The sequence below is a fragment of the Myotis brandtii genome, unplaced genomic scaffold (genome assembly GCF_000412655.1).
Source record: "Myotis brandtii unplaced genomic scaffold, ASM41265v1 scaffold209, whole genome shotgun sequence".
Classification (NCBI taxonomy): domain Eukaryota; kingdom Metazoa; phylum Chordata; class Mammalia; order Chiroptera; family Vespertilionidae; genus Myotis; species Myotis brandtii.
In genome coordinates, this window is record NW_005357806.1 from 639,527 (window position 1) to 654,234 (window position 14,708).

The following is a 14,708-nucleotide window of genomic DNA, read 5'->3' on the forward strand; positions in this document are numbered from 1 at the left end:
TCGCTTCAGCTGCCTGGCTGCTGGCTGCCATCTTGGTTGGCAGTTAATTTGCATATCGCCCTGATTAGCCAATGGGAAGCGTGTCGGAGGTACGGTTAATTACCATGTTTGTCTATTATTAGATAGGAATATTGCCTCTCAGCTCCAAATCTACCCTTGATTGCGTGCTCTGCAACATGGAGCGAGACCCTTTTGAGGACATTTCTCCTTTGCCAGCTGGCACAACTGTGAGTGGACTGCACTGGAGAGACACTGGAGGAGGGTTTCTTTTCCTGGTTCAGCTCTGCTCCCCTCTTGCAGGCTCCTGCAATGTGCAGGGCCTCACTCTGATGTGCCTCTCAGCTCCAAATCTACCCTTGATTGCGTGCTCTGCAACATGGAGCGAGACCCTTTTGAGGACATTTCTCCTTTGCCAGCTGGCACAACTGTGAGTGGACTGCACTGGAGAGACACTGGAGGAGGGTTTCTTTTCCTGGTTCAGCTCTGCTCCCCTCTTGCAGGCTCCTGCAATGTGCAGGGCCTCACTCTGATGCTACTCAGCAGCTAACCTCACGCTGCACACCTTGGGTGGCTCTGGAGTGGGTTTTACTGATACAGCACTTCTCCATGGACCTCTTCCCTAGCACTTCTCTGCCCCCCCAAGTGGCTTCCCAGCAAGTCCTGGGGTGTGGCACCTCCCCATGGATGCTCCTCTAACACTTGGAGGCAGATTCCAAACATGTGCCAGCAGTGCAGCATCTTGTAACTTCTTTGCCATCCAGTGGACCAGCGTGGTAACTGCTTTAATAAAGCTGGCTCTCAGCCTGAGGGCAAGGCAACTCATCATTTGTCTCCCTCAGGCCTCGAGTTAGTGGCTGCTCCCCATATATGCAGTTCTTGTATTTTCAGCATCCATTTTTTTAAAAAAATTTTTTTAAAATTTATTTCAGAGAGAGGAAGGGAGAAGACAGAGATAGAAACATCAATGAGAGAGAATCATTTATCAGCTGCCCCCTGCATGCCCTAAATCGAGCCCTCAACCTGGGCATGTGCTCTTGACTGGAATCGAACCTGGGACCTTCAGTCCACAGGCCGATGCTCTATCCATATAGCCAAACCAGCTAGGGGTCAGCATTCTTTTTTATCACTTATTAGCAAGTCACTCATTATTACAATCTCGTTATAATTTTGATGGTTAATTTTATGTGTCAACTTGACTGGGCCATGGTGCCAGATATTTGGTCAAACATTATTCTGAATGTTTTTATAAAGTGTTTTCTTTTTTAATGAGGTTAACATTTATATTGGTTGACTTAGAGTACAGCAGATTACTCTCCATAATGTGTGTGGGCCTCATCCAATCAGTTGAAGGTCTTCATAAAACAAAGACTGAGCCTCTCTGAGCAAGAAGAAATTCTGCCACCAGATTGCCTTTGGACTTGAACTGCATCTCTTCCGAGGGGTCTCCAACCTGCCTACCATATAGATTTTGGATTCCTAAGCCTCCACAATCGCTTGAGTGATTTCCTTAAAATTAATCTCTTTATGTTTATATACATATCCTACTGGTTCTGTTTCTCTGAAGAACTCTAATACACTTGCTCTGTTAAAGTCAGTTTAAAGATTCTATAATAACGAAACGGAACAAAGTATCAATCCCACAGTTTTATTTGTAAAGAACAAAGCATGAAAAGTCATATTTAAATGTACTCCAAAACCTGAAAAACCCACGTCAGTTTCTCTGATATGTATGCTAAAGTGCTTGATATCACAATACTGGTCAAATTTTATATTATGTTCAGGTGGGGGTGGGGGGGAAGTCCAGTTCTGATGCATTTTGTTAACAATACAAGGAAAAACAATATAACTTAAATGCAGAAAGGCTCATTTGTTAAAAACATACACAGGTACATTTATACATGGTTCCAGTGTAACATAGAGGACTTTTTCCATGTGTTAAACACCTTCCGTTGATTGACAACAGGAACTCCTTACCATTTCCCTCTGTCAAGATGTGGTGTTTGGAATAAAGACTGGAGCCATACATAATACATTCAGGTAACTGAATCAAGCATTATTCCCTCCCATATAACCCAAGGATACCCTGGATTCCTTCAAATGAGGGGATTTTTTTCTTCTTCCCCAAAAGAGGGGAAATCTTTTGATGATATTTTTCACTCTGGTATTAGCTGCTCAATGTGGTATTTTTCTGGAGCCAATCTCTATTTTGCCCTTGAGAGGACAGTCGGTTCTAGTAAGATTTGAAGGGATGAGGTTCTCTTGGATTCCTCCGATCACAGTCCAACACCCTCTTCAAAAAGCTTAGAAATCAGTTTGATTCAAGAAACTTATATATAGGAATAAGGGGCCGAATAGCTTATTACTTGTTTCTATCTTCTTTTAAGCTAAATGGAAATGTAATAAATACTTACATAAGAAATGAGGATTTCGAAAGACGCAGATGACCTGGAAACAGGATTCACTTTATAAAAAGTAGAGAGGAGGTGAAGACTCCATTCTCATCCGCGAAGGTGCTAATACTGAAATCTAAACAGCGAAGGTTCAGACTGTCCTTCCACGTGGTGAAAAGGAGCGACTGGTTTCTGTAAACCTCACAGAGAAAGTACTCACAGTTCTCAAAATAAAAACCTTCTGAAAAGCCACAATTCTCAGCAGAAGGAGATTCTGTTACTAAGAGTAACACACTCAGTGCCGTCAAATAAATATTTCCCTGGGGATCTGAGGTCCTCGTCTATTGCCTCATGTTTCGAAATAGCTTAGAGGTGTCAACATACACTACACACCAACTGTTATGCATAGTCTCTACCCCTTTCACTTACATCTATATACAACTGGGATTTATTGCCAAAAAAGGAAATAGAAGCAATTCCGTATTTCCCCTATGTCATTCATAGAGGGTGACAGAGTTCATTAAAGTGATTTTTGAAAAAGCCATGTGAAAGTAAATACCACAGGGTTACAAAAATTTCTGAAACATGGAAAGTAAATTTTAGAGGGAAATCACAAACTTCTACAAGTTTTAGGTTTCTTAGATCCAAGTCTTGCCCCCAGTGGAAAGAGGAGGGGGAGGGCTGGGAGACCCTACTTTTCTTCTTGGTGGCCTGTTTTCCACCACCTAGACCCCACTTTAACTCCTGGACACTGTGCCTCAGTCACTTTTAAGGTGCTGCTGAGCCTGGAGCGGGCACAGCTGTAGGGCCTCACACCAGTGTAATGCTACTGGGTCACAAAGGTTGAAGTTAGGAGTTTCAGGACACTTGAAAAAAAATGTTTTAAGAGGTGATATTTTTGGCAATTTAATTTTAAAACAATATCTTTTTAAGCTATTATGCAAAAATACTAATTATGGTTCCAGACATTAATTGTAACTTATTTTGAAGGGGAAAAGTCAATTACAAAATTGATTTTTATTTACTTTAACTTTGAGGTGTGATTATAAAGCAATATACTGATTTTAAAAATAAACAGAAAGGATAGCTTTAAATGGATATGATCCTTGCAAGTTAGCTTGTGAGGCTATGTACATTCATTCTCAAGATTCTGCCACTGTCCTGCTCAAAATAACTTGGTATTGGCTCAAAGACAATTATAAGCCACATAAGAACTAAATTGTATTTCTTTAGAGTTTTGTTTCTTTTTCTTTAGTTTTCAAAATTGATTTCAAAGAGAAAGGGAGAGAGAGAGGGAGATCGAGAGAGAGAGAGAGAAACATCAATGATAAATCATTGATTGGCTGCCTCCTGCATGCCCCACACTGGGGATCAAGCCCAAAACCTGGGCATGTGCCCTGCCCAGAACCGAACCGTGATCTCATGGTTCATAGGTCTACGCTCAACCCTGAGCCACGCCGACTGGGCTAGAGGTGTGTTTCTTATGTGACAAACTCTGCTCCGCATCCTTTTTATTCATCAACTTGGATCCTATGGGCTGCAGGCCTTTCAAGCAGCTCCTCCAGGGGCCCCGTGTCTGGAGAGCTGGCTGTCTCCCTGAATTCAGACAGATGGGCTCCCAAGGTGACCACTTCCAAGGGCCTAGTATTGTAGGGGCCTGTCCCTCTCTTTTGACATGCGTCATTGCACTGCTCTAGTCCTACTTCACAGAGCAGGACAGAACTTTAGGTAGAACTCCTTTGGGGCGTTCCCTTTTGAAGTAATGGTTTAATTCACAGACCCCAAATCCAATGTTCTCCCCGTTTTCACAACTTGTGAACAATTTGTTAAAATGAATATTAATCCCTATAAATGAGTATCAGACATGAATATGAATCCTAGTTCCTATCTGTGTGAGTGCATAAAGATCCAAGAGTAGAGAGACTACTCAGATGAACGCCCCGAGGTCAGTCTCATGCAACCTGGTGTAATTAAAAATCGTGAATCCTGGACCCTGTGCCTTCGCTGACCAGCTGTGGGAGTATGTAATCTCTTTAATCTCTAAGTGTTCACATCTATAAAATGAGATGGCTGGACTAGATGACTCAATCAGCTACGACGCCTCCCTGGTTGCCCCGAGTGCGTCAGAAGCATGGCCTCATGGGAAAGAGGGGGAACACCGCCCCCCCATGGATCAGCGTATGGCTTCTGATCCCCGAAACGCAGTCTGAGCCTGGTGTCAGCAGGTTGAGGATGTCTCCCACTGAAGAATTTCCTTGTGCCTGAACAGCCACGCCACCAGACACATGTTAGCCTCGGGCAAGCGAATCTCTGGGCCCCAAGTCACACAGAACCATCTTCTTAACCCCTTTCCATGGGTTTCTAGATGCATCAACCCCCCTTTTCTCCCCGAGACCTGAGCCACATATCACAGGGGGTGGGCCTCGCTGCCTGGCTGCACACGGTGTTTATAAAGGGAGGGAGGCACTTGTTTCATTCGTTTCTTCCTCCAGGAAGTAAGGGAGACAACATTGTAGGCTCCAGCCCGGGACCCTCAGATCACAGGGTCCTGTGGGCCATGGCTTTGCGTTTCAGCCACAAATGGGAAGACAACCCCCAGCTCTGACGAGCACATTCACAGCCAGCAACGTGCAGGCGCTCATTAGAGCAACAGGACCTGCTCTGAGGGAGACCGAAGGTGAAGAGCTCACACCACGCTTATTTGACTGCCTGATAGAATCCCCAACTGGAAAGTGACGCACAACATTCGGTCTTTCAAAACGGCTGCCTCTGGTGTGGTGAGCGTTTTGCCCCTCTGTGCTGCGCTGGCTTTTTACCTCCTCTGGGCCAGTTGTTTCATGTTATCACCCCTCTTACAAAGGAACAGAAAACTTGCCCTGAAACACCCAGAAAGGGACCATTCTTTCTCTCTCCTTCTGTTATTTGCATTATCTTGGTCAACAAATACTTTCACAAAAACATTCCAAGCCACACTGAGCCCTCCCGCTTCTCAGACATTCCTTCCATTTCCTGAGAGGGGGCTGGGCACCGGGGAGGGGAGGGGGTGACGGGAGCCAAACAAAGACGGGCTGACGGGGATCCCTCCCTCCGAGGTGAGGGACCACTGCCGGCTCCGAGGGCCCAATAAAAAGCACAGGATCAAACGCCTGCTTGCAGTTGTTATGACTGTGACATCTGCCCAAAGTACCTCCAATAACATGAATAAAAATGCTAGGAATGAAGTCAGTCTAGGCTAATCTTTCCACAGAGTAAAGAAGTCATAATCCCACCATTTAACACACTTCTTGGGGCTTTGTGTGCTGTCTACCCAGTTAAGCCAAGCTCCTAGGGTTCAGTATTTAAAGTATTTGAATTATATCTTCATCTTGTGCCTAAGGGGGGAAAAAAAGACCTGCCCAAAAGAATGGGAAAGTGACTCAATTCATACGTATGAAACCATTTGCAACTTAAAAGATACAAGTGCAGCCTGGCTGGTGTGGCTCAGTGGTTGAGCATCGACCCATGAACCAGAAGGTTGCCGGTTTGATTCCCAGGCAGGGGGCTGGATCCCCAGTGTGTGTGTGTGTGTGTGTGTGTGTGTGTGGGCCTGGCTTGGGGGGAAGAAAGTCGGGACGACCCATACAGTAGGCAGAGCTGTTTACATTCATTATACAAAGAGTCAGACCCCAGGATGGATGGCCACACCCTGCAATGCCTCTGGGCTCCGCTGTGATACCTGGAGGCAAGGAAGCCCAGTGGCTGCACTGTACGCGCACGCGTACTGGCTTCTTCCTGACTAGCACCGCTCTTCCCCGCAGCTCCCAATGCTTTTAAGCTACTTATTTTAAATCACAGGAATATTCAATCTAGGAAAAGTATCTTATTAGAGTAATATAATTTCTTAAAGAAGATAGCATATTTACACACATCTAACACATGAAAATACTCTATTTTATACTAAATTCCTGGTTCAAATGAACTACAATACAGCATTTTGCCTTGTCTGCAGCGTGAGGATTGTTCAAGTCGGGGCATTCGGTGCACGGCCCCTGCAGTGACTCACGACCGCGCCAGACAAGTCCAAATCGGTCCCGCAGACGGGGGAGGTGAGGGAGCCAGGGGTCTGGACTGAGCGTTTCTACCAGGGGTTACACGTCCACGCCTTTGATGAGAGATCCCTCCAAGACGATGGTGAAGTCCTGAATGGTCTGCAGAATGCGGATGAGGGAGTTGACGGTCATGCGGTCCCGCAGGAGGGCGCTCTCTTCGTACATTCGGGTGATGGCAGGACACTCGGCTAACAGCGGGATCCACTGTGGGAGCAGACGATCCCTGCAGGCCCAAACAGAAACAGGCCCTGAGTGTGGCTGGCCTCGCTGCGGCAGAACGCAGGAGCTGGAGCTCTCACCGGGAGGGTGTGGCCCGTGGGGCACATCCAGCCAAGCCCCGAGGTCAGCTGAGAGGAAACTCAAGCCAAGAAGCTGGATCTTTACTGGTGAAAAGGCTGCAGGAGTGAGACAGTGTAGGCTGACGGGAAGACCCATCAGAGTTTAAGAGTAGGCCATGTTGGCCATGAGGATTTCCACACATTAAGGAAATCCTCCATTCCGATTCTGCCACTTTTAGAAAGAGGCAGAATGTAATTTTATATTTCTTTTTTACAGGGGTGTTAGACATCCGTGGCAAGGCATGCCACCTTTTGGGAGGAAAGACTACATTAAATAGTAGGGATTTGCTTGTTTTTGTTTTGTTTTATAACTTATACAACATAATAAGGTAAGGAACAAAATCAAAGCAGAGCATTAAGTAGATTTTGTAAACCAAAAGAGAGGTTGCATTGGCCTAATAAATCAGAATAGTGAAGAGATAAAAGGAGATAAAGATCGTGTTCAAAAGGAACTTTAAAAGCTCAGCTGAACATGGGCCCCTTTTGTTAAGAAGAAATTCAGAACTTAGTTCTAGAAGCCAGATGAAGTCTCAGGCTACAGTGTTTCCTGATTAAACTCGACACTAATCACCTGTCACTAGGTACCGACCACATCTTACTAAGCACCTCCCAAGGCCTTCTGTGACAAGGACAGCCCTAACTAGACCATCCTGCACCTCTCCTTGGGCCTCCAGGGGTTTATGTTTTAAACTATGTTTTATTGATTTTTAGAGAGAGAGGAAGGGAGAGGTATAGAGAGACAGAAACAGCGATGAAAGAAAAACATCGTCCATCAGCTGCCTCCTGCACCCTCCTACTGGGGATAGAGCCCGAAACCTGGCAAGTGCCCCAACTGGGAATCGAACGAGAAACCTCTTAGTTAATGTGCAATGCTCAACCACTGAGTCACACCAGCCGAGCAGGACTCCAGAGGTTTAGAAGAAAGCACACACTGCACACAAAAAGCTTCTAAAGGTCTCTGTGTTTTATTTCTTACAATTATGAGAGCTGTTTTAAAATGAATGAGTTATACAGCTCATATGTGCCATTTTCAAGAAATAAAGGGGTAGGAAACTGTCTTAAAGAGAAGACTATATAGTAAGAATTTGCAATGTTATTAAATTTAATATGGTGGTGTATATATACTATAGAAGCTCTAGACAGTACATGTATATGTGTGTGTCAGTGTGTCTAATTATCTACCAACCTACCTGTAACTATTTACCTATCTTTGGATACTCGCTACCTGTAACTATTGACCTATCTTTGTAATGTGTAATGGTTGAGAGCCTGGGCTCTGGAGTGAGATGACCTGAATCTTGGCTTCACTCTAACTGTGTGAACTTGGGAAAGTCTGCTATTTGTGTTTCATCTATTTTCTCATCTACACAATGGGATACTGGCTGCTACTTCAAGTACTGGTAGTGGTGAACAGCAGGAGGATTCAATGAGATAATGTATGTAAAGTATACTTAGCATAGTGCTTTACCCAACACATGGCAAGTACCCAATAAGCAGTATTCTCATCATGAACCTTGGAATGAAAGAAACTCACGGGAGAGCTTTGGAAGGGGCATGGCCTGGTTTAACCCTTCCTGGACCCTTGTTCGACATGTAACAGAGACAGGGAAAGTCAAGAACTGGCTTCATACCGTGTTCCAAGGCAAACTAGAATCTGGAACTTGCCGTCCTTCCCGATGCTCCTGGGTGCAGTGTTAATAGCATTGACGTAATGGCAGAAGGTTTTGCAGGAGGGTTTCTGAATAAGGACATCATCTTCGTTGTCTAGAATCTGGTCAGTGGTTTCAAAATAAGCGACCGCTTTCTCTGCGGAAGTAAGTCAGAATCACATCACAATACACATCAGCACTTTGTCATAGAAAGACGAATCCACTAGGTTTACCTGGAAACACTAACGGTGCTTTGCATTAAAGCCAGTCCTGGAACCCAAATCATCATTTCACCATTGGTTTCACAATGAAGTCTAGAGGTCCATGTTTCAGGAATGTGCTCCTGGGAGTTTATTTTCTAATCTAGACTGCATTCTGGAAGGCTGGAAAAAGCTACTCTCTTTGGAAGAGCTGCTTGAAATGGAAATTGGCAAGAAGAAAAATAAAAACAGACTCCTCTATTGACTGGAACCTTCCAGGAGTAAGCAGCAAAGACACGGTAGCCACTGGGATGGGGACCCCGGTTCCAGCTGTAAAATGCCAGGCTTACCCTGCAACACAATTCTGAAATGGAACTGAACCAGTGAACTGGAGAAAGAGGTATGTGTACACATATCAGAAGCAGGAGCCATATTCCAGGCATTCTAGAAGGGAAAGAAAAAAATCACTCCTGGGGGCCTAATCTGTCAACTTTCCTTTCTTTGTCCAAAAATTCTAAATTAGATGAAATCAACTAGGCCTTATGTACAAAACATGAATGATTAATCACCCCTTTAAAGAAACTGGGAATTCTAGAAGAGCTGCATACCAAAATAAAGACGACCAAGCTCAGCAAGCTGGAGCAGACACTGGAGGGGACTGTGCCCCTGAAAGGTTCCCCTCTGTAAGGTCCCACCGATAGCTACAGGAGGGCTGGGTGGCTAAGGAGGTGCATTTTAAATGTAAATGAGGTCAATTTGAATTTAAATGGGCACCTGTGTCGAGTGGCTACCATATTGGACAGCACAGAGCTAGTGTCATCCTTCTCAAACACGTCACTCCTTATATCCAAACCTTCCAAATAACTTCCATTTCATTCAGGATAAAGACCAAGGTCCTTCCAAAGGCCTGGAAGCCCCTCACAACCTGTCTCTTGTAGTAAATACCTCTTCCCCCCCAAATCCTTTCTCTCCCCTCACTGCTCAGCCCGATCCCCCTACAATTCCACAGGATGGCCAGGCGCACCCCTGCCTCGGGGCACTTGCCCGGGCCCTTCTCTCAGCTGAGTGCCCTCCTCCCAGGATGCACAGGGCTCACTTCCACACTCCCTGAAAGTCTTTGTTCAAATGTCACCTTGTCAACAAAGCCTATAAACGCCCATTTACACTCCATTTCCTCTTACCTTGTTCTATTTTTTCCAGACAACGATCACCAAACATAACAGATGAATTGCATATTTATTATGTTGCTTTGTATTATTTGTCCTCCCTGCCCCCACCAGAATGTAAGTTTATCAACCACAGGAATTTTCGTGTTTTGTTAGTTGTATCTTTTGGTTGTTAATCCTCACCTGAGGATATTTTTTCCATTGATTTTTAGAGAGTGGAAGGGAGGGGGAGAGACAGTGAGAGAGAGAGGAACATCATGTGAGAGAGACATACTGACTGGTTGCAGGCACCCTGACCCAGGCCCCGATGGAGTCTGCAATCAACGTGCGGGAATCGAACCCAAGACCCTTCAGTCCACGGGCCGATGCTCTAACCACTAAGCCAGACTGGCTAGGGCTAGTTATATCTTGACATATATATATCTTGAGCATCTAGAATAGCGTCTGGAATATTGTGGGCACTATAAATATTTGTTGACTGAATGAAAAGAAAGGACAGTGCTTATTTGATATTTATTTTTTTTAAAAAAACATACTCCCTTAAAATGAGCCCTTACTATGCCCAATTCCTGGATCTTTGCGTTTTCTAAGAAGCATTTCAATGACCTTACACTGGCATCCACCTGCTTGAATTTACCTATGAAGTCCCAGATGAAGACGTTCTTGTGAAAGATGCGGGCAGACTTGAAGCCGTGGTGGAAAACCTGTTCCAGCGCTGCCACCAGGCCGCTCTCTCCGCACAGCAGCACCGTGAGGCTTCCTCTCTGCGGACACAACACAGTGCCAAACAGTGACCTGCTGCGCCTGCGCTTAGGAACCACGCCAGGGAGACAGGCGCTGAAGCGTGGGGCACGTGGCTGCAGCCATCAGAAAGCCGACGAATGAAAATGAAAGCACCTGGTATCGCCTTATGTATCGTGCGTAAAAGCGGCTTTAAAATCCTCCTGTACTAAGTTCATAGCTCATCATACCTCTTTTTCAGGTTTGTGGAAATGCTTCACAATGTTGTTCACAGCCTCTCCAATTCCTTCCTGGATCTGTCCGGCATTGGGCTCTGAAAAACAATAAACAGTGGCCGAATTCTCAGGCAAGGGAAATAAACCGAAGCGCTATGGGACAGCAACTGTGGCCACCTATGCAGGAAGCACTTCGCCAGCACAGGATGGCTTTGCCCGGGGCTCCACCGGACCTGCCCCGGGCCAGTCTGGCCAAGTGAGAGGCATCTTGGCACAACGGAAAAGAATCCAAGGGACCCCTACATTCAAATCCCAGCCTTACCGCGTGTCATCTATAACCTTGGTCAAATGTCTTCAGTCTAACAGGGAAAGTACACAAAATACACTTACCGCATGCAGGGGTCACTGGGAATGAGCTGTTCGGTGTAAATCGCCTGGCACGGTGATTTACGCTGAGGAGTGGGACAGGGGAGACCCACAGCTCATTCCTCAGGAACCCCACCCCGTACCCCACCTTCCTCCACGCTCCTTCGTGGGCACAGACCGAGGCTTCTGAGGTTCTTAAGGCTAACTTGGATTTGTGTTTTTTGCTGTTGTGTTTAAAGGAAAGGGGAGATGCCAGGTATACTGGGCGCCCTGCCAGAACTCCTTCCCTTCCTGGCTACTCACCCTACCCGGGCACCGCTTCATCCCCGGGCCAGCACTTGCTCTTCAGGCCCCGAGGCGGGGGAGGGCGAGCTTGGTGGGCTGTGTGAGTGGCATCTAAACTGCCTTTGCCTCTCAAACCCCAGGAATGGAAAAAATAAAAAAGTGATAAACAGGTTTCATCCAGGGATAGAAGTCAGTAACAAGAGAAAAATGATGGATTTGGTATTTTCTTGTGGTAAATTAACTACTATATTGATTTTACATGTCACACCATAAAGGACAAACCATTCATTCTAGTTTTTAAGAATCTCTAAATTCATTTTGTAGGTAACAACAAGTTTTTTCTATACCAATGAATAAAAATGGTTAAAATGGAAACTTCTTATGACAGAAGCACTGATGTTGTGGCTTCTTCAGCTCCTAGGAGTTTTTTCACTTTTACCATTCTCTGAATATTTTTTCTTTTAAACATGAAGATCTATTTTGAAAGCTTTTATCCATTCCAAAAGAGCCCTGCACTGACCAGCAGTATATTAAAACTGATTTAAAACTTTGAGTTCTGCCTGGCCAGTGTGGGTTAGTAGGTTGAGCACTGTCCCAAGCATTAAGAGGTCACTGGTTCGATTTCCGGTCAGGGCACATGCCCAGGTTGCAGCCTTGATCCCCAGTAGGAGGTGTGCAGGAGTGAAACAATCCATGTTTCGCTCTCATTGATGTTTCTCTCTCTCTCTCTTCCTCTCCCTTCCTTCCTCTCTCTCTAAAAAACCAAAAATCATTAAGAACATATTTTAAAAAAATATTATTCTCCATTAAAAAACAAAACAAAACACTTTGAGTCCTCTAAACATCACCTTGCACACACAGTGAGAAAATACTAAGTGACCCATCTCTGGGTTTCAGGTTATTTAAGATTTTATGCTTATTGAGTAAGAAAAGAAAATATAACCAAAAGTGGGGGACAAGGCTTCTCACAACAGTACTACCCCCGGAACTGCACTCATTCAGAAGCTGTAATAATTTGGATAGACTGAGGCAAAATCTATTTTAAAATTTTAAATCGCATAATTAAGGTGTTGCATATAACAAATTCAGGAAATTTAAGTGTGCTACTTGGCAAGCTTTGATAGGTGTATAGTCATGTAACCACCACCACTATCATAATTTAGAAAATTTCCGTCAACCGAGAAAGTTCCCCTGTGCCCCCATTGAGTCAATCCTGTTCCCTAGCTCCCAACCCCTGGCAACTGTCGACCTGCCTTCTATCATTCTTACATTGCCTTTTCCAGAATTTAATGAAAATGGAATCATATACTAGTAGTACCTAGTCCTCTATGTCTGGTTTCTTCCACTCCACAGAATATTTTGGAGATTCATCCATGCTGTTAGATGTATCAATAGTTTGTTTACTTTAACATATTGCTGAAAAGTATCCCCTGAATAGATATACCACAACCTGCTTATCCATTATCCAACTACAGATATTGGGGTTGTTTCCATTTTGGCTACTGTGAATAAAGCTGCTATGAACATCTGAGTGCAAGTCTTAGTGTCAATAAATATATACTCATTTCTTGGTTAAATATCTAGGAGATTTTGGGGGCAAGTATATGGTAAGTGTATGAATCTATTAGTATATATATAAAAGGCTAAGCGACCATGGACCGCCCGACTGTCTAACCAGTAGCTATGATGTGCAATGGCCACCAGGGGGCAGATGCTCAACACTGGAGCTGCCGAGAACCTGAGAACGGCCCTCTTGCAATCCGGGACCCCTCAGGGGATGTTGGAGAGCCAGTTTCGGCCCGATCCCCGCAGGCCAGGCTGAGGGACTCCCACCTGCTGGAGGGACCCCGCTTACTCCGCAGACACCCTTTGAGCTGCAGCGCTGCCCCAGGTGCAGCCGGCCAGGGAGGGACTGCGGGAGGTTGGCTCCAGGAAGTGTCCGGCCTGTCTTGCTCAGTCTGGCCCCTCTGGCCACCTTCTAATTAATTTCCTTTCAATGTGCACAAATCTGTGCACCAGGCCACTAGTATCTTTATAAGAAACTGAACTGTTTTTCCTTCTACATTCCCACAAGCAGTGTATGAGCACTGCACTGTTCTCCATCTTTAGCAATATTTGCTATTATCAGTCTTTTAAATTTTATTGATTCTGGTGGGTGCATGGTGTAAATTTTACTTCTGACTACAGAAAGCATTTATGAATCAGGGGAGTAATTTAAGAAATAAGGGGGGGGGTCTTTAGATATCATTCTAATTGTGAATACTATCTAAGGCAGCGGTTCTCAACCTGTGGGTCGCGACCCCTGAAAATACATCCTGCATATCAGATATTTACATTATGATTCATAACAGTAGCAAAATTACAGTTATGAAGTAGCGACGAAAATAATTTTATGGTTGGGGGTCACCACAACATGAGGATCTGTATTAAAGGGTCGCGGCATTAGGAAGGTTGAGAACCACTGATAAGGAAACTGCTTTGTTAGTAAACTAAGGGCTTCTCAGGTACTTTTGTTATTCTACTATGGTTATTGTCTGTAACTAAAATGAAACCACCTCACTGATAAACTTCTGTAATTTTTCACTAAGTCACACTGCCTTAGTTTTCTGTGGCTCCGGTGATAGATTACCACAAGCTGGGTGGCTTACAACAATAGAAACGTATTCTCTCACAGTCCTGGAGGCCAAGGTGCCCGCAGGCTATGTTGCCTTCCGAGGCTCTGTGGAAGAAGGTGCCCTTGCCCCGCCAAGCCTCTGGTGGCTGCTGGCAGTCCATGGCTGTGGCTGCATCACTCCAGTTTCTGCTTCCATCTTTACACTGTCTTCTCTGTGTGTGTGATTTCCCTCTGCCTCCCACTTGTAAGAATACATGTGATAGCTTTTAGGGCCCCCCTCGATAAATCCAGGATAATCTCTCTATCTCAAAATCCTTAACTTAATTAAGTCTTTTCCCAAATAAAGTAACATTTACAGATTCTAGGCATTAGATCTGATATTCTGGGAGACATTCTTCAGCCCACTAAAGACCACATTAGTATAAATTAGGAGTTTACTGTACTAGTAAAAATGACAGGTGAACACAGTATGCCACCCACAAAACTCACTCCTTTACAGTATCTTGTTTCATCACTTATATGAAGCTGGAGGGTAGGGACAGGGAAATTTCTCTTAGAATAAAGGGCTCTATGTAACTAAATGTGGCTATGTCGGAGTATTGTAATACCAAACAATTCTGTATTCCTCTTTTAGGTTTCAGGCGAAATATTACTTA

General features: G+C 44.8%; 1 protein-coding gene across 1 annotated transcript in view; it reads right to left on the bottom strand.

The window, feature by feature from the left end:
• Positions 1-6,252: 6,252 nt before the first annotated feature.
• Positions 6,253-14,708, bottom strand: part of DENND5B (DENN/MADD domain containing 5B) — an 88,672-nt gene continuing 80,216 nt past the window's right edge. Inside the window, exons 18-22 of the mRNA XM_014539237.1 lie at positions 11,239-11,377; positions 10,803-10,940; positions 10,469-10,595; positions 8,448-8,622; positions 6,253-6,701 (exon numbers count right to left, since the gene is read on the bottom strand). Of these exons, the coding sequence (XP_014394723.1) occupies positions 6,518-6,701; positions 8,448-8,622; positions 10,469-10,595; positions 10,803-10,940; positions 11,239-11,377 (763 nt within the window). The 3' untranslated portion in view covers positions 6,253-6,517. The remainder of the gene's footprint in view (positions 6,702-8,447; positions 8,623-10,468; positions 10,596-10,802; positions 10,941-11,238; positions 11,378-14,708) is intronic.